This window comes from Puma concolor, chromosome B4, assembly GCF_028749965.1.
Source record: "Puma concolor isolate L17-30 chromosome B4, mPumCon1.1.hap2, whole genome shotgun sequence".
In the NCBI taxonomy this organism is placed as follows: domain Eukaryota; kingdom Metazoa; phylum Chordata; class Mammalia; order Carnivora; family Felidae; genus Puma; species Puma concolor.
In genome coordinates, this window is record NC_141673.1 from 52,535,722 (window position 1) to 52,562,512 (window position 26,791).

General features: G+C 43.1%; 1 protein-coding gene across 1 annotated transcript in view; it reads left to right on the forward strand.

Moving 5' to 3' along the window:
- Positions 1–24,905, forward strand: part of GNS (glucosamine (N-acetyl)-6-sulfatase) — a 56,653-nt gene extending 31,748 nt beyond the window's left edge. The window contains exons 11-14 of the mRNA XM_025926702.2: positions 17,357–17,464; positions 18,381–18,491; positions 20,284–20,444; positions 23,211–24,905. Coding sequence (XP_025782487.1) covers positions 17,357–17,464; positions 18,381–18,491; positions 20,284–20,444; positions 23,211–23,289 — 459 coding nt within the window. The 3' untranslated portion in view covers positions 23,290–24,905. The remainder of the gene's footprint in view (positions 1–17,356; positions 17,465–18,380; positions 18,492–20,283; positions 20,445–23,210) is intronic.
- Positions 24,906–26,791: the final 1,886 nt, after the last annotated feature.

Sequence of the window (26,791 nt, forward strand, 5' to 3'; positions counted from 1 at the left end):
ACGAAAGACATACCTATAGACTCTTAAAGTGATTCAAGAGAAAGCAAAGTTATTATGTGACAACTTAAAGCAAAAGGAAGTTGAAGGATCTAAAGCTGGAGAATTTAATGTCAGCCAAGGGTGGTTTGATAATTTTAGAAAGATATGTGGCTTAAAAATGCCAATGTAACAAACAGAAGAACCTGCTTCTGTCAACCAAGGGGCAGCAGACAAGCTCCCGATGCCATTAAGAACATCCTTGAGAGTTCTGCCTACACAGGATTTTAATGCAGACAGAGGTTCCCTATTCTGGAGAAAAATGCCATGAAGGACATGTATTAGTAAGGAAGAGAAGGAAACACCAAGATTTAAGGCAGAAACGGACAGGCTAACTCCTGCTGTTTTGTACAAATGCAGTTGGGTTTATGATCAGGACTCCTGAGCCTTGAAGGGAAAAGATAAACACCAGCTGCCAGTTTTTTGGTTGTACAACAAGAAGGCCTGGACAATGAGAACCTTTCCCTGGATTGGCTCCATCAATAGTTTGTTCCTGAAGTCAGGAGAAAGTACCTTGCCAGTAGGGGACTGCCTTTTAAAGTCCTTTTGATATTGGACAATGAGGATGACCACCCAGAACCCCATGAGCTCAACACTCAAGGCATCGAAATGGTCTCCTTGCCCCCAAACACAGTGTCTCTAATTCAGCTTTTAGATCAGGGGGTCATAGGACCTTGACCTTCAGGGCTCATTACACACATTACTCTGTGGAAAGGATTGTCAACACTATGGAAGAGAACCCTGCCAGAATATCATGAAAGTCTGGAAGGATTACACCATCAAAGATGTCATCGTTGTAGAAAAAGCTGTAAAAGCCACCAAGGCCAAAACAATAAATTCCTACTGGAGAAAACTGTGTCCACATGTGCCTAACTTCACAAAATTTACAGTAGAAGAAATTGTGAAAGAGATTGTCTATACGGCAAAAAGGAGGGGCAGGGGGCGGGCGGGTCAAGGGTTTCAAGATCCGGATCTTGGAGGATTGACACTGGACAATCTGGCAGAAGGGTTTCCATTATTCAAGACTGCTTTTAACGTCTTCAATGCCATGGACCCTTCCATGATACAGGCACTGAAGCTAACGTAAACAGTGGAAGAAGGATTGGTACCATATGGAAACGATTTTAGAGAAATGGCAAGAAAGACAAAAATTACACTGTATTTCATAAAGTTATACTGAGTGTGCCTGCCTCCCCTTCTACCTCCTCCAGTGTGGAGACAGCAAGACCGGCCTCTCCCTTCCTCCTCCTCAGCCTACTCAACAAGATGCTGGGATGAAGACATTTATGATGATCCTCTGTACTTAAATAGTCATCATGCCAGACGTTAAACTTGTGTAGGTTTTTGTCTTTGTGTAAAAACCTAGTAACTGTACGGCAAGAAATGTATCAACAGCATCACTTAAGTATTTACTGTGTGGAGTGGTGTGTTCAAGGCTTCTATGGACGTGGATGGCCTATCCTTACATAGGCATAAGGTGAGTGATATTTAAAGTAAAAGTAATGTGTTAGTTTTCTTGCCATTTGTGCTTTCAAAGAATAACGTTACCATGCCGTGTGCCTCTCTCAAAACTGGAGAAACTGGGTGTCAGCCTGTCACCACTGGTAAGAGTTTTTTAATGTAACCATGTTTTCAATGCTGTGTTATGAATATGCCTGTAATACTGTGTGCCATAAATTTTGGCCATAAAAGTTATATAATCATCCATTAAGCTAGGCTACTGTGTAGCGTTCGTGTCAACTGTACTAGGTCACCATAAAGCAGCCACATTACATGTTGCCAATGCATGAATCATTATACCTGTAATAGGAGGGTTTTTTTTTTCACATTTTTTCATTGTTGTTAAAACTTCTAAGTTTATTTTGAGAGAGAGCGAGCTGGGGAGGGGCAGGGAGAAAGGAAGAGAGAGAATCCCAAGCAGGCTCCATGCTGCCAGCGCAGAGCCTGATGCAGGGCTCCATCTCATGAACCAGGAGATCATGACCCAAGCTGATATCGAGTCAGACGCTTAACTAACTGAGGCACCGAGGCGACCCTCGTTTTTTCTTTTTTCATGTCTAGTGTTACCAATATGTATTACGTGTACAGTGTGTTATATCCCTTAAGGTGCTGACAGATCATCTCGTAAACAGATGACAGGCTTACGATGCGAGAAATACAGTACCATAAATGTATATATTCTCTTCCTCGCGATTTTAATATTTGCTTTTCTCTAGCTTACTTTACTGTAAGAACACATCATATAATAGGTATATACAGCATGTTAATTGACTGTTGTTAGTAAGGCTTCCGGCCAATAGTAGGCCATCAGTAGTTGAGTTTTTATTTTTTTTATTTTTTTTTTAACTTTTTTTTTTTTTAACGTTTATTTATTTTGGGGACAAAGAGAGAGCATGAACGGGGGAGGGGCAGAGAGAGAGGGAGACACAGAATCGGAAACAGGCTCCAGGCTCTGAGCCATCAGCCCAGAGCCTGACGCGGGGCTCGAACTCACGGACCGCGAGATCATGACCTGGCTGAAGTCGGACGCTTAACCGACTGCGCCACCCAGGCGCCCCGTGTAGTTGAGTTTTTAAAGAGCCAACAGTTACACGCGGATCTTCAACTGTGCAGGGTGTCAGTGCCCTTAACCCCTGTGTTGTTGGAGTGTCAGCTGTCATTAATTTCTCTGCATTCTTGTGGAAGCACTGCTTAGGATTCCACCCTTCTCCTTGTTCCTGTTTTGTTTTGGAAGTTACTCTGGTGAGACCGCTGGTGTATGAAGGTCGCAGAGCAGCTCGCAGCCCTAGCCTGCCCCGATTCAGGAGCTGCTGGCTGCTTGCGGCTATTTAAGGTCACAGGAATAAAGCGAGGATTCAGTTCCTATGTGTCACTAGCCAGACTGTTGAACAGCACAGATACAGTACATTTCAGTCAGAAAATTCTGGATGGTGCTGCTAGAGATGGGAGGTTGGCACACCCCTGTGAGCCAAATTTAGCCCACCCCCATCTTCCATAGATAGTGTTATATTAGAATACAGCCACGTTCATCCATGTATGTACTTTCTAGGCCTGCTTTCCTGTACAACAGCAAAATCAAGTAGCTGCAGCAGAAACTATATAACCACAGACCCTAAATGGTATCTGGCCTTTGGCAGAAATGTTTAATGATGCTTCCAGACCATTAGTATCACCTGGAGACTAAAATACAGTAGTCACTCCTTATCTGTGGTTTCACCTTCCACGGTTTCAGTTACCCATGGTCAGCCACGGTCTGGAAGCAAATGATCTTCCTCCTGGTGTGTTATTAGAAGATCAGTAGTAGCCTAATGTTATGTCACAATGCCTGTGTCATCCCCCTCGGTTCATCTCATCACGTGGGTATTTTATTCCAAGAAGGGTAAGTACAGTACAATAGAGAGAGACACCACATTCACATAACTCGTATTACAGTATGTTGTGTTCGTTCTGTTATTGTTAGTCTCACTGTGCCTTTTTTATAAATTATATTTTATCATAGGTATGTATGTAATAGGAGTAAACAGTATCTATAAGGTCCGGTACTGTCCACAGTTTCTGGCATCCATGATGGGGGAGGATCTTAGAATGTACCCTCTACAGATGAGGGGGGGACTACTTACTTTTGCTTGGGTCCCATCCCCAAGATTATGGTTGATTGACCTGTGATATAACCTGGCTGTTGGGATTTTTAAAGCTCTCCTTGTGATTTTAATATTCAGCAAAATTTTGAGACAACTGATATAGACTTCTCAGATACTCTTTTCTCGTCTGCATATTAACGATGCACAAGTGTGGGGTTTTAAAGTCCACTCGAGTTTGACAGATAAGCTATTCCCCTGACTCCCAGCTTCCACAGCTGAGAGTTGGTAGAGTGGGTACCTACAGAGTTGATGGCTTCTGAAATCCTGTGACTTAACGATTTCTGAGACCTTGACCTGTGTGGGATTGTTCAGGCTTCATTATAGGATAGTGGGTTAGTAGACGCGTTCCTGTCTGTGCATCCCCCTTTCCAGGCAGCTGTGGCGTTCCGAGGCTTTGAACAGGCTACCAGTCCTTCCCACTGTGGTCAGCAGGTTAAGTGGGTGCACTGAAGTCCTTAGAGCAGCAGTTTTCACACTTGCATTCATCAGGAATGGTTTCCCGCCCCAACTAGGAATGAAGAACTCGCATTTGCAGTAAGTTCCCACCTGATGCTAATGCTCCTGGGGAACACACCCTGAGAACCACTGTTTCAGAGTGTGCTTCTCAAGTTTTACTGTGCATATGAATCACCAGTGGATCTTACTGAAATACAGACCATGGCTCATTAAGGGTAGAGTAGGGCCCGAGATTGTGCATTTCTAACAAGCTCCCAGGTGTTACTGATAGACTGCTGTTAAAAATTCAGCTGAGTAAAGGTAAAGATCAAATTGGCTTCATTCAGTGATCTATTACTTGGGCAGTGGCTCATCTGGTAATAGAAAGGAGCTCCACCAAGCTATAAAAAAGCAAAGGTTTTTAAAGGCAGAAAGAGGGCAGAAAAAAGTCGTTAGCAAAGAATGCATCGTTTCAGGCATGGTAGCCCTCAAGGGGAATGGAGGGGCCCAGTGGGCAGATTACCTCACTAGTACTGACCAGATAATTCCAGGTTGACTGGTTACAAGTACAAGGTAGGGGGGAGGGGGGGCTGTAATTAGGTATTAAGTCTTGGTTTGCTGACGTGGAGTTTAGCACAAGTGACTCCATTTGGGGCCTGTTGTCTGTTTTTTTTAATTTTTTAAAAATTTTTTAATCTTTATTTTTGAGAGAACTGTTGTCTCTTTTTAAATATGTGTATATATATATATGTATATGTATATATATTTTAATCTTTGTTTTTGAGAGAGAGAGTGTGAGCGGGGGAGGAACAGAGAGAGAAGGAGACAGAATCCGAAGCAGGCACCAGGCTCTGAGCTGTCAGCACAGAGCCTGACGTGGGGCTCGAACTCACAAGCCGTGAGATCATGACCTGAGCCAAAGTTGGACGCTTAACCGACTGAGCCACCCAGGCGTCCCTGTTGTCTCTCTTTTTTTGTCTTCTTCTTAACAGTTATCCCTTTTTGATCAGACTGTCAGCTTAACTGAGAGTGATAAGAATTTAAGGCATTAGTGTTGTTCTCGGATACTGCTCTATAGTTCTTGCAGCTTTTGTCCATCCTTTGTGTGGTATTCATAGGTCATGACATCTTTTGCTTAATCTCTGTGATATTCACAAGCCACCACTTCAGGTTCATAATCTTTTTTTTTTTTTAATGTTTATTTTTTGAGAGAGAGAGAGAGACCAAACACAAAGCAGGAGAGGGGCAGAGAGAGGGGGAGACACAGAATCCGAAGCAGGCTCCAGGCTCTGAGCTGTCAGCACAGAGCCCGATGCGGGGCTTGAACTCAGGAACCGTGAGATCATGACCTGAGCCAAAGTCGGATATTTAACCAACTGAACCACCCAGATGCCCCCAGGTTCACAATCTTTGAGTCAATCATTCTTTTCACTCCTTTTCTGACATTCCAATCTTGGAGAGATCATTTGCTTGATGGTTAGTGGCTGTGTAATGCTTTTGAGAGAATACAGTGCACCAGGAAGATTATGATGATTATTATGGACAGGATAATTCCCAATGTTTGTAGTCCCCAAGACCCAAACCAATCAGAATCTGTCAAAAAAAAAAAAAAAAGATCCCACTGAAGGAGTCACCTTTTTGAGCGAAGTGGCTTGTTCGGGAATCTTACACAACTGAGTTTCAACTTCCCCAGAAGTGTTACTCCAGCTACAGTATAGCCATAGCACAGAAACCTCTATGTTAAGCTAAAATACAATCAAGGGCTATTCTTTTAACAAGAACAACTTTAGCCAGAGAGTCTAAGGAGCTTTTCCCGGAAGCTATTGTTTTCTGCTTTCTCTGCCCCTCCCCTGCTCCCATTCTCTCAAAAAAAAAAAAAAAAAAAAAAAAAAAAAAAAAAAAAAAAAAAAAAAAATTTTTTTTCTTAAAGAGTGGAGAGGTTTCTGTCATATTCTAATTTATATTTACTAATAACCAGAAAAGTATCTGCCAAAGGAGGTGATTTCTGAGTCATGAACGTCTCCTGGTAATTTCTTTCTAACTTGATGTATAAATCCAAGAGAGTCAACCAGTGAGGTGTCTTAATTCACTGTGGAAAGTCAAGGGCACAGTTAGATAATCTAAGACATTGCCTGGCTGTGTGCCAGCTCTCTCAGCATTCATAGGCCCAAGGAGAGTGAAAACGACCACAGACAAAGACAGACTGGATCAGGGCACAGATCATCTCCGTTTAAGTGGTAGTGTTAATGGATCATTCACAGGATTTGCTGTGTGTACCTGTTCAAACCAGGGGACAGTTAGGTTTTTAGCACATAGGGAAAGAAAATCTCCCAGCCTGAAATAGTCATTCTAAATGCCTTGCAGAGGTGGGTGCTGCTGGTGAGATATTTCCGTGAAAAGGGACAGGTCTGACCTATATAATCATGAGAACGTGAGGGAGCAAGTGTACTAAGATTTACATAAACACTTGGGTCTGAATCCGGCACATGACAGTCGTAAATGGAGAAATGTAAAACAAGGCAGAGGATGTTCTAGCTCTAAGAGTCGAACTTGGTAAAAGGCTTCTTGAAGGGGTGGGGTGGGGGGCTCGATCATGGTTTGTGGTAACATTGGGAATAGAAGAGAAATTGGTCACAGGGAACACCAGAGGATCTCTAGCATCTGGGTAGATCAGAATCTTTGATGACAAATCCCGCAGTCTGAAAGGTTACCTTCCTTAGCACTTCCCGGAGAGATAACGGATGAAGCATGTTATTTTTATGGGCCAAGACAAGAGTAAAGGAAAGGAGGGGAAGGTAAAAAAAATTTCATGTTCGGTTAAAAGTATGAAGTCTTGGTCCAGGGGGAAGCAGTCTACTTTGATGTCATTTGCTTGTCTTCCTCATCAGTTTGATTTGGAGGTTTCCAGTGTCTGTATATGACCAGATGTCAGGCGGAGCCTTCTTAAGCTGTGAGGTGTATACCTAAGGCTCAGTGCCTTCTAGTTTTGCAGCAGTGTTAGTGATCAGGAACCACTTGGTGAGGACCTTTCCGGTGGGGTTTGAAGGCTGTTTTCTTATGTTTCCAGGACATTCAGTCACCAGGCTCTAAGACTGTGACCGACAGGATCCTTTGAATTGGGATCCAGGAAAGCTTCATTAACCTATTGATAATAGGCTTTAGCAAAAGACGTTAAAGACTTACAGTATCATGTCAGGCTAGCTTGAAACAAGGCATCAGCAGAAAGTTGTATACCAATAGACATTGGTCTACCAGTAACTGTCTCACGTAGTAGAATGAGTTCGTTTCCCAAAGTGGGTGCTGTGAATAGTCGTCAAGGCCAGAAGCGACGCCTTAGCTCAAAGGAGTCCAGTTTTTCAGCAAATTTAGAGATTTGTAAGTTTGAGGATCCCATTCGTTCTCTCAGTCTTGCCTGATATAATCGAGGGTGATTGGGACAGTGATCATTTCAAGAGGTTTGCAAAGCTTTCGTTAATGCTTGTATGATTTGCCCATTGAAGTGGGTGACTCAATCACTGGTGATTACAGAAGGTACACTCGAAGTGGAAAACAAGTTTTCTAACAGTCTCTCTGCTGCTGTAAGGGCATCAGCTTTGCAGCAGGGCAAGGCTTCAACCTATCTGGAAGACATACCTACAAGAAAATATAACCCATGCTAGGTGAAAAATGAATGAAATTCAGTTGCATTTCTGCAGAGGGTCTGGAAAGAGGAGGTTTGAGTTCTCTGAGAACAAAAATAGTTTTTTCAGGATTATGGTCCTGATAGGTCAGACATTTATAGTTCTTTAAAGAAGTTTCACCACCGATGTTTTTTATAATTTGCGTCATCTTAAATGCACCATGGTTGGGGAAGGAATGCAAAAGCCACAAAATGGGATTTGCCAGGGAGCCAGGAAGAAAGGTCTTGATTTTCCTGTAACCCCAGTCGTTTATTAAGTTTACAACCATTGTCTTACAATCTTAATTTCTCTGTCTCGGGAACAGAATGTTGCCACGTTGCAAGGATGAGACCTCACCCTTTGCCCCACATGGCAAACTTCTGGCAACAAGATGTCATTTTTTGTAGAAGCAGAATAGACTTGATCCACATATGCCACAACCTGTACAAGTTCTGTCGCTGCTACCTTTGCATGAAAGCCAGCTAGGGTATTTCCCTGATACTCAGGTTCAGTCTTTTTAGTGAGAGCCTCAGTTTTGATGACAGCAGTTTCAGAGGGTAAAAGAATGGCAGTAAGAAGTTTACTTGCCCATTTTTGATTGGGGTCCCAGTGGACATAAGAAAACCCCTTTGTCGGGGCGCCTGGGTGGCGCAGTCGGTTAAGCGTCCGACTTCAGCCAGGTCACGATCTCGCGGTCCGTGAGTTCGAGCCCCGCGTCGGGCTCTGGGCTGATGGCTCAGAGCCTGGGGCCTGTTTCCGATTCTGTGTCTCCCTCTCTCTCTGCCCCTCCCCCGTTCATGCTCTGTCTCTCTCTGTCCCAAAAATAAATAAACGTTGAAAAAAAAAAAATTAAAAAAAAAAAAAAAGAAAACCCCTTTGTCTCCATAACATCCCCAAATCATGGGCCTGCTGGCTCTCAGTGTAACAGTTCTACCTTTCAGGAATTCGCATGCTGAGGTGGGAGCATAGAATAGAGCTCTGCTTATTGGGCCGAGTGAGCTTGTGGGAGATTAACAGCATAACCTGCTTGGAAGTTCCCTTTCTCGTATTTATAGTGTGACCCATCAATAAATAAAACTACTCAGGATTAGTCAAAAGGGGGATGGATGTCTTGTAAATCAGGATGCAGTGTCACAGAATGGGACATGACTACCCCACAGTCCAGGCTCCCTTGCTCAGGCAGGGGCATTAAATGGAGCAGGATTAAGAACATCCTGACACTTACGATACAGATGAGGGGGTAGGGGTCGAAAGAGTTCCTAGGAGGTTAGTCTGCTTGCAGAAAAGTGTTGAAGTGTGAGTCCTTTTGGAATTAGGAAGGCTTTAAGCTGTGTTTGGGGTGTGTAGAGAAATGTCATTTAAATTCACCGAGGCTTCTAACTGCTGCTGGAGCTGGAGCCGGAGCCTGGCTGCACAGGCTCTAGCAGGGGAGTCGAGCCGTATGCTGTAACAGGCCTGTATTTATTGCCTTGTTCTTGCATCAGCATTTCTTGTGCTTGATGATCTCTTTCACACACAAATAAGACGTAAAGCTTTTGGTTTGGTTGGTTTGGTATCTCTAGGGTGGGCGGTTCTTCTAGTGCTTATTTTAGTCTTAAAAAGGCCCGTTCATGTTTATCTTCCCATTCAAGGGGTTCAGGGACTGATGTCTCAGTAAATTCATAGAGTGGGGAAGCCAACAGAGAAAAATTAGGAACCCGTAATGTGTAATAGCCAGCTAGGTTAGAAATCCACAAAGCTATGCTTAGCTTAATCCTTTTTGGAGATAACTGGATTCCTTTCGTGCTTAGATTATGACCTAGGGTAATCAACAATGTCTAGAAATGAGATTTTTCCTCAGAGACTTTATGTCCCTTTTCACCTAACTGCTACAGCAAGTCCGTGGAACTCTTTATGGAGACCTCTTTGGTAAACAAGCATAGAAAGAGATGGTCTGCATATTGTAAAAGGATCGATTTCCCAGGAACTGGTGGAGGATGAAATCTTGGTGGAATACATGGGGGAAATAAGGGACCTCAATGAATCCTTGAGGCCTGACTGTCCAGGTGTATTATTGATTGTTCCAAGTAAAAGCAAATGGATATTGGCTGCTGGAGTTCACAGAGATGCTGGAAAAGGTTGAACAGGTGTGTAACATTGAACCATTTGAGTCTGGTAAAACTTAGGTATTTGAATTTGGGACAACTGGGAAATGGGGAAAACTTGTTAATAGCTCTCAAGTCCTGGACAGGTCACCATCCTCTCCCGTTGGGTTTCCAGACTGGCAAAATCTGCCTCTTGCAGGGGCTGGAACAGGGAACGATTAACCCCTGGGCAAGGTGTGAGGCCTTGGATAGCCTAATGCTTTAATGGATATTGGGGCAACATAAGAATAAGTTTAGTCCTATCTGTGAATTTCTGTAGGCTCTGCACTTGTTATCCTCCCAATGTCAGAATTAGAAGTGGCCCACAGATTTTCAGGCATCTCAGTTAAAATAGGGAGGTTTTGTTGGAAGTCTTCCTCATTTATATCAAGGACAAAGTATAAAGAATGGAAGATCAGGTTCAGGTTGGTCAGGAAATTGTAGGGTGAGGTCTTATTAGAAGCAAAACTTATTGGCCCTTTACATTTAGAAAGGAGGTCTCTACCTAATACATCGGGGCTATATCACAGAGCCGAAAAGAAGGCTTTTTAGTAAAAGGTCACAAAGTCATTTGTCCTGGTTTGAGGTAGAAATTCTGTCTAAACTTGATTAGATACCCCTAGTATATAAACTTTCTTTTCACTCTGAGGAATTTGATGTCCTATGAGAGTGGGGTTTAAAGTAGAAAGTGTAGGGGCACCTGGGTGGCTCAGTCAGTTGAGCATCTGACTATGGCTCAGGTCATAATCTCGAGGTTTGTGGGTTCGAGCCCGTGTCAGGCTCTGTGCTGACAGCTCAGAGCCTGGAGCCTGCTTGGGATTCTGTTTCCCTCTCTCTCTGCCCCTCCCCCACTCACCCTCTGTCTCTGTCTCTCAAAAAATAATAAACATTAAAAAAAATAAATTTAAAAATTTTTTTTTAAATTAAAAAATAGAAAGCATAGCCTTGGTAGCTATAGAATTTAGCAAAGTATACTTCATTAATTTTAGTTTCCCCTTGGATGTTCAAGGGTATTACTGGTAGGAGTTTCCCTGTCGGTTTTGGGAAGGGCCCCACATGGGAGCTCTCCCTTGGGAGCATCGAGGAATTTGTGTAGGAGCTTTCAGGACAGTTTCTCTAAAGTTTCGTAGTTAATTACAAGTGAGATAATGGCCCCCGGACCAGCCATTTGATGATGCACTTCCAGGAGGGTATGATATGGAAGACCCAGTAAAGGCCATTGGTTTGGCAGACTTCTGTTTATGATTTTGGTCCAAAGTCCTCTCAAAGTGTTTGGCTATGGTCACAAGTTCAGTCAGGCCAGTGGCCTCTCATCCTGTCTTTTTATTAACCCACGAATCTCAGGAAATATTCCATTTACAAATAGGGCAGCTTGAGCAGATTGTACAGAGTCCCAGAAGTGCCATAGAAGAACATTTCCAAACAGACTTCCGACTCTGCCATGGATTCATCTTTTATTTTCATATTTGATGAACAGACAAACTAGTGCAGGCAGGAAGACTCTAGGAATGGCTTTTAAAATATCAGTTGGTGAGGGCACCTGGGTTGTTCAGACCATTAAGCAGCTGACTATCGATTTCAGCTCAGGTCATGATCTCACAGTTCGTGAGATTGAGCCCTAAGTCAGGCTCTGCAGTGACAGTATGGGACCTACTTGGGATTCTCTCTCTCCCTCTCTCTCTCTGCCCCTCCCCTGCTCATGCATGTGCACTCTCTCTCTCAAAATAAATAAGCATTTAAAAAAATATCAGTTGGTATATTTCCAGCTCTTTATGGTCCTTAAGAGAGCTATGCTGGTGACCGAGGACCCTGAATATCATCATCCTTGGGATTATGCCATTCTACTTCCTGCATCCATTTTTGGCCTTCACAAGGTCCTGCCAACATATGTGGAAGCTGATAAATATAGCAGCCTGGGGTCATAGGCCCTGGTAAGGATTCTAAACTCTTCAAAAAAAACTTTGGGCTCTTCCCTGGCTTTAGGAAATTCTTTAGCTATGGTACTTAGTCTGGTCTTTGACCAAGGAATGAAATAGATCTGAGAAGGATCACTTGCAACCGCAGGTAGGTTTATTTTAAGTAACTTTTAAATCTCCTCAGAGTGGAAAGGCAGTTTTGACAGAATTAGTAAAACAAGAGTACTACTGTAAAGAAGGATAGAAGTGTGGGAGTCAGGTCATTTGTGACGTCTTTTATTTTAGGTACCTTTGTCTTTAATTTTCCTTGACCTTTTGAAATGAATCTTTCAGTGAGGCTGTTTTGGAATCTTGAAGCCTTTTGGAAACCTACATATCAATTAAAATAGGTATCCCATATTCATTTAATTCAGGAACCCTTTCAAGTACATCTCTTTTTTCTTTTTTTTTTAATTGAAGTGTAGTTGAGGTACAATATTATATTAGTTTTAGGTGGTCGACATTTATATATAATACAAAGTGATCACCACAATTCATCTAGCTGTCTTCTGTCACCAAAGTTATTAAATTATATTTCCTATGCCATACATTGCATTTCTGGGTCTTGTACATGTGCTGCCAAAGCGAGCACTCTGTGTCTTATTTAATAACCTGTAGTTGGTACCTTTTAATCTCCTCGCCTCTTACAACCACCAAACTGTTTTCTGTATCTTTGGGTCCATTTCTGTTTTGCTCATTTGGGTTTTTTTGTTTTGTTTTTGTTTTGTTTTAGATTCTACGTATCAGTGAAATTATATGGTATTTGTCTTTCTCTGACTTATTTCACTTGGCATAATACCCTCTAGGTCTTCCCGTGTTGTCTTAAATGGCAAGATTTCATTCTTTTTTTGTGGCTGAGTCATAGTTTATTTTATATAAATATATGTATGTATGTATATACATATACAAGCTTCATCTGTCCATGAACAGTTAGGTTGCTTTCATATCTTGGCTGTTGCAAATACTGCAGTGAACATAGGGGTACATATATCTTTTCAAATTGGTCTTTTCATTTTCTTCGCCTAAATACCCTGAAGTGGGATTACTGGGTCCTAGAGTAGTTCTGTTTTCCATAGTAGCTGTGCCATTTTACATTTCCACCGACAGTGCATGAAGGTTCCCTTTTCTACACATCCTCACCAATACTTGTTACTTCTTGAGTGTGTGGTATCTCATTGTGGTTTTCACTTGAATTTTCCCATGATGAGTGATGTGAGCATCTTTCATGCATCTGTTGGCCATCTTTTTGTTGTCTTTGCAGAAGTGTCTGTTCAAGCCCTCTGCCCATTTCTTTAAGTTTATTTATTTTGAAAGAGCACGAGCACAAGCAAGGGAGGAGCAGAGATAGAGGGAAAGAGAATCCCAAGCAGGCTGCATGCTGTCAGCACAGAGGGGCTCTGACGAACTGTCAGACATGACTCAAGCTGAAACCAAGGGTTGGACATTTAAAACTAAGCTACCCAGGCTCCCCTGCCCAATTTTTTTTTTTTAATTTTTTTTAACGTTTATTTATTTTTGAGACAGAGAGAGACAGAGCATGAATGAGGGAGGGTCAGAGAGAGAGAGAGAGAGGGAGACACAGAATCTGAAACAGGCTCCAGGCTCTGAGCTGTCAGCACAGAGCCCGACGCGGGGCTCGAACTCACGGACCGTGAGATCATGACCTGAGCCGAAGTCAGAGGCTTAACCGACTGAGCCACCCAGGCGCCCCCCCCCGCCCAATTTTTAATTTTATTTTTGCCTTCTTGCCCTTACCTAAGGAGACCAATCCAAAAAAAATATCCCTATGTTTTTTGGTAGCTGTTTTATGGCTTCTGGTCTAACACTTAAGTCTTTGATCAATTTTGAGTACATTTTTCTATATATGGTGTAATAAAGTGCTCCAGTTTATTCTTTTGCATGTAGTGTCCAGGTTTCCCAGACCATATATTAAAGAGACCATCTTTTTCTTATTGTATATTCTTGCCTCCTTTGTCAAATATTGACTGTACGAGCATGGGTTTATTTCTGGACTGTCCTGTGCCATTGATCTATGTGTCTGTTTTTGTGCCAGTACAATGCTGTATTGATTACTGTAGCTTTGTAATATAGTTGGAAATCAGGGAGCGTAATACCTCTAGCTTTGTTCTTTCTCAACATTGCTTTGGCTATTTGGGGTCTTTGTGGTTCCATACAATTTTAGGACTATTTATTCTTGTAAAATGCTGTTGGTATTTTGGTAGGGACTGCATTGAATCTGTGGATTCCTCTGGGTAGTATGGACATTTTAACAATATTAATTCTTCGAGTCCATGGGCACAGTATGTCTTTCCATTTATTTGGGTCATCTTCGATTTCTTTCATCATTGTCTTAGTTTTCAGAGTATAGATCTTTCACCTCCTTGGTTAAATTTATTCCTAGGTATTTAATTCTTTTTGATGCAATTGTAAATGGTACTTTCTTAATTTCTCTTTCTTACAGTTCATTATTAATGAGCAGATTATCGTGTATTAATTTTGTATCCAGCAACTTGGCTGAATTCATTTATTATAATACTTTCTTGGTGGAGTCTTTAGAGTTTTCTATATCCTGTTGCCTGTAAATAGAGACAGTTTTACTTCTCTTCTAATTTGGGTGTCCTTTCCTTTTGCTTATCTGATGTGGCTAGGACTTCCAACCCTATGTTGAATAAAAGTGGCAGGAGGCATCATAGTCTTGTTCCTGATCTAATCTTCTCTAGTGTATGTGTGTATGTATATGTGTATGTATATATATATATTTTTTTTTTCATTTCATTTAGTGTATTCTTGAGCTCTGATTGGTTCTTGATTATATTTTCTGTCTGAAGTTCTGAAGTTCTCATTGTTCATCCATTCTTCTCCCTATTTTGGTGAGCATCTTTATGACCACCAGCTCTTTCTCTGGTATATTGTTTACCTCCATCTTCTTTATTTCTTTTTCTAAGATTTTGTCTTGTTCTTTTCTTTGGAACATACTCCTTTGTCTCACTTTGCCTCTCTGTTTCCACGTATTTGTTCTATTAAGTAGATCAGTTATATCTCCCAGTCTTGAAGAAGTGGCTTTATGCCAGAGGTATCCTATGGGGCCCAGTAGTGCCAACTCCCCTGGTCACCCAGGCCATGTGCCCTAGGGATGTCCCCTGCATGGGCTGCATGCACCCTCCTGTTATGACTGGACTGCAGTTTATGTTAACTCACTGGTGTGCAAGGCAGTTCTCTGGTGCAGCTGGCTGTGGGCAGGGCAGCCTTCGGGTGCTGTCTACAAAGTCCAGCTGTAGCTGTTGCAGGCACCAGGGCAGGGGCGCTCATGGGGAGCTCGAGTGCTAGACAAGGCAGCCCACTGGGTGTGGCGTGGCAAGAGGTCACTGGGGAAAGGTTCTGGTGCTGGCTGAGGCTGCCAGCCAGGTGTGGCAGAGTCAGGTATGTTTCTTGAATGAGTGATCTTCTCTACTTGTCCACATAAGGGCCATTTTAAGCCTGGGCTCTAGGTTGTTTTTAGGAAGATTTTGCTAGTGTTGTAGATATTACCTCAGGTACCATAGTTGTTAGATATAAAATAAGCACATGTGCCAGAAGGTGGTACACTCGACTTAGAGTTTAAGATGCCCATTAGCTAAGGCTTTGGATTTCTCTGAGCCAGTCTAAATACCTAAATGGGATGTACCACTGGGTTGGGGCTTGGTGTTTTACAGTGTAGCTCATTGGATAGAAGTTGGTGGGTGACCACCTGTCCATCCAACCCATTCCGTGACCGGTTTATCCTATCACAGGAGTCTTCTTGAGGTGGCAAGCGCTCTAAAATACTCGTGTCCACCAATTTTTCAGGCTATTTGGCTTCAAAGATCCTCATTAGCAATAGTTTTTATCTACACAAAAGACGACAAACACACACCTTAACATAACAGCAGGAACCACGAAATGTTTACTGCAGACTGGCCAAGAGAAGGCCATATGTACCACCAGCGATTCCCAGCGTGGACTCAACCAGTAAACTCCAGTAAATGGGGATTATGGACTGGAAAGAGATTGCAAGTAACTGGGGAATTGCAGATTGAACCAAGGGCTGGGGAGTTGGGTTCTGAATGGAACATTCTGCTGTCTCAAGGTGACCAGCTGAGCCCTGGACTAGAAAGCCAGTTAGACCAGGAGCTTAAGTCAGACCCTCGGCCCTCAGAAATGGCGAAAAGATCATGAACTCAAAAATGGATTTGCGATTATCACACCTGTGGCTTTCATGGTCCCTAAATGCTGTCAGAAGTTTGCTTCAGCTCCTGGCACCTACTACCCAGTCTGTTAAAAATTTATTCAGTGATTCATGAATCAGGCAGCAACTTCTCTACAATAGAGAGGTGTAGAAAAGGAAAGGGTTTTTTTAAGGCAGAAAGGCAGCTAAAGGAAATTATTAACAAAGAATGCATCGTTTCATGCGTGGTCACCCTCCTGAGGAGAACAGAAAGACCCATCGGGCAGATTACCTCCCTAGTACTAACCAAGTAATTTCAAGTTGACTGGTTAAATAAAGGTTACATTCCTGGAGGGTTGACACTCAACTGGGTTAGGGTAAGTATTAAGTCTAGGTTTGTTGATGTAGGGTTTAGCACAAGTGACTCCATTCTGGGCCTGCCGTCTCCTCTTTAACACCGCAAAGCAGACTTTGATTAGTAAGGCTGAAGACCATCTTAAGAGCACATTCTAACCTGATCTCCCTAGCTCCATCTCTCCACCCCATCTCTAGACTCTGCTACTGGGATGACTTTTCTAAAGGACAGCCTTGATTGTGTTACTTCCCTGCTTAAGAGCCTCCCGCTGCTTCCCACCACCTGCTGCTGTTTACAGAACAAGTGGGCAGCCTCCTGTCCATGCCGTTTTCTGTGGTTGCCACCCTTGTCTGAAAGCTGGATTTGGGGAAACCTTACTACCTCATGTTCTTCCTTCCAGTACTCCTGTTGTCCTTTTGATCCAGAACTTTTTACTTCTGTCACCTTCCTCCTTTCACCATGTGTGAGCCTGTCTTCAGCGCTCCTATTTCAAATGCTGGTGCTTCTTTCCTTTCATTCCACGGATGTGCAGTGAAGACTAAATGAGTTCATTTACGTATGGTATCAACATTCTAACCAAGAAGAATTTTGAACCTGTTATAGTCCTTAACGCATAAGCTGTGTTTAATTTTTGTCCTTGTGTGTATTAGCCTGTAAATTTCTTCAGATGAGTTAAGAATTCTTAGATATCGTTTAGTTTCCATTCCTGACCTGCTTCTCAGAAGTAGTCTTGGGAAGTAACTACTAAATGCTCAAAGTATTTGACCATCACTTGTAAGGGCTCTGTAAATACCAAACATGATACTCAGAAGCCTTCATCTGCATTAGTTTTTGTCATTCTCTTTAGGTGCCGAATGCACAGTCCAACCAGCTTTGACTCCCGTGTCCCCTGAAGTAATAGAATAAAACTTTGTGATCCTTATCACATTCTGTATGCCTCATAGAAACCATTTTTGTTCTTCCTTCCAGAGAGGTGCCAGTAATCTGACGTGGCGGTCTGATGTCTTGGTGGAGTATCAAGGAGAAGGCCGTAATGTCACCGACCCAACATGTCCTTCCCTGAGTCCCGGAGTATCTGTGAGTTGGCTTAGACGGTTTTCTTACCAATAGCACAGCAAGGCATTGGTTCAGACATGTCAGGTACTAAAACCCCAAATCTGAGTCTTGCTCCTCTTTCCCTCGACTGTGGAGATTAGTAGATGAAGAGTAAATTCAGTAGTCCTGAAAATGATGCTTCTGATCTATTGGCAGAATGTGCTCCTTGAATTCTTGCAGTTTTTATAACAAGTGCATGTATCTATCTGCCCATATTCTTATCTATACCTCTTCCCAATAGCAGTACCATTTTTTATTAGGGAAGCTATCTATCAGTGGCACTCAGTAGAGAAGTGGGGTTGCCACAGTTCTGTGTAACTGCCATCATAAGTGTCTTTCATTGGTGGCAGTCAGACTGGTGACGGAGGTGAAAAGAGCACGTTGGCTTCACTTTGGAGAGTGGGAAATAGGAGAGTCGACTCTAGATAGAAGCCTAATACCAACGTGTAAGGATGTAGTGAAGAACCGACCAGAAGTTGGTAAGGAAAACATGAAAAAATAACTTACCTGCAACTGGTTCCACAAAGCTCGTTTAGCCTTTTTATCCAAGTGTTTAGGGCGAGCGCTCTTTAATATACCATAGACACGACTCACAGGAGATTGATTCTGTCTCCTTACCATCTGTCCCACCCATTTTACAGTCGCTCACTACCACGAATTCTCGGCAGGAGATTAGCAGACAGGGATGGCAAGAGTACGAACAGAACTACCACCAACACATGTTCTTAGGTTGGCCAAAAGAAACAAAGCCCCATATCTATTGATTTGCTTCTCCATGGAAGGTTGCCTGATTTCGGTCCAGTTGTAGGTCTGGCTTGAGCCAACTTGCTTGCCCCTGTAGGCCGGTATTACGTATTAGAAGAACTGTTTTCATTTAACTCTTTAAATTTCCCTACAGCAATGCTTCCCAGACTGTGTCTGTGAAGATGCTTACAATAACACCTATGCCTGTGTGAGGACCATGTCAACACAGTGGAATTTACAGTATTGTGAGTTTGACGACCAGGAGGTAAGAAGGTCCCCACTTCCCCCACCCCCTTGTGTCTCGTGCCAGTGCTTTGTTGGCTGGACTTGGTAGCAGAAGAGCAAGTCCAAGGATGTTCCCTGGGGAAGATAGGTTTCTTATCTGTACTTCCATTCAGGCTTCCTTCAGTGAAGAACATGGAATCCACGAGGCCATACTGCGCCTCTCTAACTGTGATCTTTCCGGATGGGATTCTCTCCACGCCTACCACCACCCAAACACCCTTTAAATGCACAGTCCACTTTTTCAGATTGTTGCATGCCTGGTCTGTTTGCTTCTCTGATAGTTTGGGGTCAGAGTAAGACACCTTGACTTCTGTGGAGCTGTAAGGAGTTTGGGACATTTCCTAGAAGGCTTACTGGCAGCCAGCTTGTTCAGAAACTTCTGTCCCCACAACAGCACAGTCCAGAGCTGCTCATTTAAATAGATGAGCAGTGGGGGGCAGGACCAGGAGTTTCCATCCTCATAAGAAGGTGGCTTTTAGGGGCACTTGGGTAGCTCAGTCAGTTAAGTGACTTTGGTCAGGTCACGATCTCGAAGTTTGTGGATTTGAGCCCCGCCCGCCTCAGGCTCTGTGCTGAGAGCCGGGGCCTGCCTCAGATTCTGTGTCTCCCTCTCACTCTGCCCCTCCCCTGCTTGCACTCTCTCTTTCAAAATAAAAATATTAAAAAAAAAAAAAAAAAAAGGCAAGGTGGTTTTTAGCCAGCACAGATCAGTGTGGGTCGTCTGAGGATCTCCTGCACTGCAGTCCCTTGTGCTTTCACACTCTATCTGCCTGTGCTCACCTGCCTCATCTGGCAACCCACATCTTGCCACGGGGAGCCGAGGCTCATTGTGTTTCTCAGAAATGGACTCGCTCACCATTTGTAGCTCCCGAGCACTTTGAAAGAAGCTCTGTTGCCTATTGTCCAAAGCCCATTCTTGTTTCTCCTTCCTCCATGATGTTTACCTGTCATCTTCCTAGCCTATCACTTAACTCCACTTAGGAGAACACAGTACAGAGTGGGGGGGATGGTGATATCAGATAGAGCTTATGTTAGAAACAATAGGGTTAGATCCTTCCCCACTTGGGAAGCCATCCAGCACTGCTTTTAAAACAGGAAACTTTAGCATCTGTACAGCACGAGCGACTGTACTTTCAGATCTGTTCTCATTTGAATCTTAACAGTTCTAAGGCAGAAACCTTCAAATGTCAACTCTCACTTCTATAACAATATTACTGTTAAGTCTAGTTTCTGAGACTCGCTCTTTGAGGGTCCTCCCTTCTGTTCTGCTTTTATTACATAAGGTCATATGTAATACGACCCCTCCTGCCTCTGCTTGAAGCCCCAGGGTGTGCCAGAGGCTCCTCTCCAGCATGGGCCACAGACCTGAAGCATTTTAACATAGTCTCATGTATACCCATGGGCTCTTTTAGGATCTTGCCACCAGAAAATGTTCTCCTGGGCGCTGCTCTTCCCTTCCCACTTAGAAATAATTCACACGAGGGGCACCTGGGTGGGTCGGTCAGTTAAGGGTCCAAGTTCAGCTCAGGTCATGATCTCACTGTTTGAGAGCTCACTTTTCAGTGAGTTCAGGCCCCCTCATCGGGCTCTGTGCTCACAGCTCAGAGCCTGGAGCCTGCTTCGGATTCTGTATGTTCCTCTCTCTCTGCCCCTCCCCCGCTCACGCTCGCTCGCTCTCTCTCTGAAAAGTAAACATTTTTTAAAAAACTCACATGAGGAATATTTCAAATATAATGCTTGCTCTTCTCTTTCCTCCATCTTCATTCTTGTAGGTGTTTGTGGAAGTCTACAACCTGACTGCAGACCCAGACCAAATCACGAACATTGCTAAAAGTATAGACCCAGAGCTTTTGGGGAAAATGAACTACCGGCTAATGATGTTACAGTCCTGTTCTGGACCAACCTGTCGCACTCCAGGTGTTTTTGACCCGGGGTAAGTTCCCATTTTCTTCGATGGCTTTGTCAAGCTGTCGGTGGGTGGCAGTCGTGTGTGCTTGAAGGCAGAGGAAGCCTGAGGGGTCCTTTTGGCTTTGAGCTAAGCTGTGTTTCTTGTTCTTCTGCTTTGTAGTAGGAGTACTGTGTGTTAGTGCGTTTGCCTGTTGTGCTGGGGAAATGAGCCCTTTGAAACTTCTGCTCTGTGGTGCCAGTAGCTGCTTTAGCTGGAGGCCCAGCCCCACTCCCTGCCACATGGGGCTCTTCTTCCTCCCCTTCCTCCTGTGACTCTTTTCATGGTACCCACTTGATTGCACTGGTGACAGATGGAGTTTCTTTAAAGTGAGCTGACCACCTGCTACCTGTCTCCCTAGCGCCTCCAAGAGGTTATGCCTTCATTTCATTTCTCAAAAACCCTGATTAGAGGAACTTGAATGCTTGCCAGTAAACTTAGTAGGCTGAACACACAAAATAAATTAGAAGGTACAGACTTCAAATGTTTAAATATGTAAGCCCACTGTAGTATATGAAGGCAGAAAAGGTTATCACCTACTAAGCGGGCTCTGTCCCTCCCACTCATTCCTCTGGAACAGTTACCCTTCCCCAGTGACGTGGGGTCTCAGCACACCATGCATTTCAGCTGCATGTAGCAAGAAACCTGTCATTTTGGGTTTAAGATTATGAAATTTAAAGTTGAATTTTCACCAGGAAAGGATTATTTTAGTTCTTACATTGATTGTAGGAGAAATGGGAGATTGATGTCCTAAGCTGATGGAAAGGACTAATTTGAGTAGTAACTTAATTATTTAGCCAGCCTTCTGTGAAATATTTTCAGTACACATTAGAGAGTAATATATGTGAATGAGTAGAGACACTGGATAATAGACTTTTGATCAAAGAAATGTAATACTTTTGCTTCTAAATACGGTATAATACTTCTAAATTCTAAATCCATGTCGGTCAGGAGCTCTTCTGCAAGATAGTGAAATGCATCCTCACTTACACCAGTTCCTTGAAGCAGGAAGGAAGTTCAGTCTCTAAAGTAAAAGGCACAAGACTTTTAGTTGACACATGCTGATTTTGCAGTTTCCAACAACTGTGCCCAGAATGTTTTATCAAATCAAATTAGATGTCTAGGGGCACCTGGCTGGCTTAGGAGGTAGAGCATGTAACTCTTCATCTTGGGGTCGTGAGTTCAAGCCCCATGTTGGGTATAGAGATTACTGGAAAAAAAAAAAGTAAAATCTTGGTAAAAAATAACCTCAGATGTTTATAGCAGTCTCTGGATGACTTATGAACTTAGATGATGGATTTAATCTTTTAATGTTTATTTTTGAGAGCGAGCACAAGTGGGAGGTGGGCAAAGAGAGAGGGAGACACAGGATCTGAAGCAGGCTCCTGGCTCTGAGCTGTCAGCACAGAGCCCCACATGGGGCTCCAACCCACGAACCATGAGATCATGACCCGAGCCGAACTCAGATGCTTAACCGACTGAACCACCCAGGTGTCCCATCCTCTATTTAAATCTTGAATGGAGAGTCAGGACTTAACACCTCTTGAAGTACGGTGTTTGGCCAAACAGTCCCTGACCGTGGACCTGCTGTGCTGGCAGCCGGTTGGCCAATATGGCAGATCCCTTCGGTCTTCTGAGCATCAGCCCTTAAGTGTTAGGACTTAACCATAGAATTTCCATACAGTCTTTAGAGCCCAGAGGTAAATGTGCCCAAGGGTCACCCTGTTAGGACTGATGAGCAAGATCTGACTCCCAGGCAGGCTTTGTTTTGTAACTATAATTTAAGTGTCTTCTTCACATTCTAAGAAGCTTATAACCAAGACTCTAGATGCTGGCTTTACTAATGTCAGCCCCAGCTATTTAAACTTTTTAAATTCCTTATCAATAGCATATTCCTTCCCACCAAACATTTAGGCTTATACACTCTCTGAAAATGGAGGTCAGCAGACTAGGTCCTCAGGCCCAATCCAGCCACCACCCTTTGCAAATAGCCACATTCATTTACATACAGCAACAGAGTTGAGACATAGTTAGGACAGAGACTGTATGGCCTGCCCTTGTTCTAAAATAATGCTAAGTAAGAATGAGTTTATCCCTAAAGATTGCAGGTAAAAGGAAAATACAACATTATTTCTAGCCTGCCTGTGTAAAGTGTCTTTGCAAACTACCCTCTTTAGTTTTACCACCCAGGGGAAAGTAAATGCTGACTGGTGACGTGACACTGGGCCGACTGATATTATGTGCCAGACATATTACGTGAATTGAATTCCCTTACGATTTTATTGGTAGCTAGAGAGGTTAACGACTTACCTGAGTTCATAATGAGCCGGACGGAAACGTCTGTCTGAGGTGCACACCTGTGCTCTTGCCTGCTGGTCTGTGTGAACTGTGAGAGAAGGAAGGGCTCTGAAGCTGCTGGTCAGGCTCCGACAGGGGCTAGCCTCTGCCATCAGTTACTTTACACCTTAGGGAGTCCTCCCCCCCCCTCAAAAACCAGCTCAAATCTTGTCTCCTCCTAATGCCTCTCAAGATTATTTTACATCATTTTGTGCTTGCTTGCTTGTGATGGGAATGCTCTTAATTAGTAAGTTCTTCTGTTTTGTACTACAGAATTTGCCACGAGATTCCTTTCTGGGGACTTAATTGTTCCTTTTATCTTCCTTCCTGCCATCCTTTCCACCAAACATTCTGAATGAGGAACATGGCAGCTAACTGGAGTTGATGTAACATCCTTTTTCTTTTTTTCCTCCTCAGATACAGGTTTGACCCTCGTCTCATGTTCAACAATCATGGCAGTGTCAGGACTCGAAGGTTTTCAAAACATCCTCTGTAGCGACCTCTGCAGTTGGGTCCCAGCACACCTCTGTCTGATGAAGTGATTGTAGTAGGTTTCTGTAGCTAGTCCTCAAGACCACGCCTTGAAGAGTTTCTGGACTGGCTCTAAGTCCTGTTTGAAAAAGCAACCCAATCAGCTGACTTCCTTGTGCAATGTGTTAAACTGTGAACTCCGCCCACACGTCAGGAATGGCTGTCCCTTCATTCACCTAATAACGAATGCTCCTGAGGTCTTTGTCCTCACCCACACCCTTTCTGTCCTGGGGTCACAGTTCTTGATTATTCCCCATGTGGCCATAGTCTGAATTACTTGCTTGGGGGCAGAGGGGTGGTTTACAGCTTAACCACTTCACTATCAAAAATACCAACATCACATGGCTTGAAGAATAACCCTCAGAGCTGAATCATCAGAGCAAGAACAAGTGCCGCCATTTTCAGATTAGTAGAAATACAGTGTGTATAATACCCATCACAATGTGATAAGGTCACAAGTTCAAAACCTGTCAGCCAAGCACGGTTCGTGTTGTTTTGGTTTTTTTGTTGTTGTTGTTGTTTTTTATGCATTCTGGGCTGATGCTACACTTAAATAGAACAGTTTTTGGTACAGGCTAATAATTCGAGGTAGTTCTAAAAGTGAAAGCCGTGGACTTCCTGGTGGCTGCTAACCACATGGAGTACCAGTCAACAGAGGTATCAAGGGAATGTTTCTTCTCCTGATAATTACTCCTCTGAGATCCCAAAAACAAAATGGCTTAGGTATCCTATCCTAATATTTCTCAGTAGAGGAAAAGAACTTCCAAGGGTTGGTGAAGGTTGCATTTTCTGAGGGCCTTCTATAGACGGGGCTCTTGGGTGGACAGGTTGAAGGGCTATTGTTGGGATTTAGTAAGTGCCTGTCTAGCAGGGAGCCTGGGTTTCAATTTTGACTCTCTGCATTTTGTGGACATTGTGTTCATTTGTTACAGTTTTTACAAAGTTCCAACTGCTTTACCCTACCTTGTTCCCTTTTAGAGAAGTTCTTCTGGAGGGTTTGGAGTCTTGCATAATTTGAGCCGCATTCACTGTTCCCCCTGGCAAAGCCAGACCTTGTTGAGGTTTCCTGTATAGAACACCTACATTTGTATGTTTCTGGGCTCAAAGACCAATCCCGTTTCTACTGTTTTCTTCACAAGAAAGTTATCTGTGGTGGGACAGCAGGGGGAGGAGGAAGAGCTGTGGTTTATAACCTGTTCAACTCAGGCATTAGTGATTTTAGCTTTATGTAAGGTCTTAGGTTGAGCTTTAAGCACTTTGTAAGACATGGCTGTAAACAACTTCTCTATCAACTCTAGAGAGCCATGTTGGGTTAATAGCCATTGGGTTTATTCCTTTACCTCATGCAATCCCAGTAACTGTGGTGGTATTTAGAGGTGAAAGAGGCAAGTGAAAGAACACCTCTGCTGTGAATGTTTTAGGGAAAGAAATTCTAAATATTTTGTAACTAAAAGCAAACTACACTGTTAAATATGGGTATTAGCTTTATTCTACACTTTGATTCTTAACATTAATCAGTCAACTTCTACCTTAATGAAAGTTGACCATAGTTATTCCCGAATAAAAAGACACCAATACTTACCAGGTCTTCTATTGTGATGTCCTGTTATTCAATTTTAGGTTGCTGGTTCCTGAGAGCAGGTAAAGTTGTAAGAGCAACACAAGTCAGCTGCCCATAGTGTCCCTGCCACACTGTTCTTACATTCAGCGATTTCTGTTTGGGTGGGGGGATCGGGTGCCCTCCCTGTGTACCTCTCCTATATGTGGTACACTTCCCACTAACCTTGGAGTGGCCTATAATTTCACTTTCTCTTAGACTGGCTTCATTCTGGATCTATGCTAAAATCATCTTTTGTGAAGAGGCCTCAGTTTATATAGCCTAGCAGACAACAAAATGCACTGAACTTTTCAGAATGTATATGTACAAGGAACCCACTGCAAGAGGTTTGGCTTGTTTCTCTCTTAATTGTATGAATTTGAATTTTGATTATTTTCTCTTTTAAAGAAGGCCAGGTCTGGACTGGTTGGTACCCTGCAGAGTAGAAAACTAACCCTTAGGAGGGATCCAAGGCCATAGGAATGCATATTCTGCCTTACAAAATTTCCTATTACAGAGGTCTCCCTCAGATACAAAGTGGGGAACCCCTTATTGAGTATCTCTGAATTTGACCAGTGGTACTGTTACAAAGTACGTTTTTAATTCACGATACTAAGGTTTTTGTACAAAATCGTAACAGTAGCCGTGGAAGTCATAGCCTCATCTGTGAGAAACATTCTTAAATTTATTTTTAGCATCTAAATTAAATATTAGTGCTTTAAAGCACTAAAGAAGGATTTCTCCAGGGTCCTTATTAAGAGGAAGCAAAGGGTACTTCTGATCCACCAGTGACCTAGGTGGGAATATTTGGGTTTTCTACTTACACCACCACTTGGGTCCCACACTGAGTGTTGAATTCCTGCGTTTGCATCTTCTGTTCCCAGAAGTTATTCTGCCGTGGCTTTGTGTCATCTCAAGTCACCTGACTTAGAAAGTGCCCTTCCAAAGACCCTGTTCACTGCTGCACTTTTCAATGAATTAAAATTTATTTCTGTTCTAGTGGGAAATGTGTCCTTTGTTTTAGTCCACAAGTAATTTTGACAAGATTTTTTTGTCATGCTGGTTAATGTTGTCATCACTCACCTACGACTGGAGAATGAGCCGTTTCCTCTCTAGGTGCTGTAGTCTCTACCTCGAAAGCTCTTTTACATGTGATCTGCTGACCAATACCCCTGAACGAGCACCCCTAAATGAAAAAAATAAGTGTGCATTTATGGCTTTGCAGGAAAAAAAAAATCTTGGCAGGCTTTAAATTAGATAAAACTAAGCTTAATTTCCAGGGTGCTTTCCCTTGATGTCCAGTCATGTGATCCACTGCCCTAAACAAAGAAGGACTTTTTTTTTTTTACAGTTATGTTTGACAGAGACAGAGCACTTGTCGGGGAGGGACAGAGAGAGGGAGACACAGAATCCAAAGCAAGCTGCAGGCTCCAGCCTCTGAGCGATCAGCACAGAGCCCCACGAGGGTCTCGAACTCACAAACCATGAGATCATGACCTGAGCCAAGTCAGATGCTTAATTGTGCCACCCAGGTGCCCCATTAAGGACTTTATACAGGTGTTGACAAACATTCACTTAAAGAGAGGTCTCTGTCACAACCACTTACCACTGCTGTAACACAAAAAAGTAACTACTCAATACTTAAATGTATGAGTGACTCTGTTCTGAGAAAATTTTACTTACCAAAACCAGCCAGGATTTGCCAACCCCAGACCTAGTAGGTTGCCTCGTATCTTACAAATCATAAAAACCTGGGGCACCTGGGTGGCTCAGTTGGTAGAGCATCTGACTCGATTTCAGCTCAGGTCATGATCTCATGGTTCATGAGTTCGAGCCTCACATCAGGCCCTACCCTGACAGTGCAGAGCCT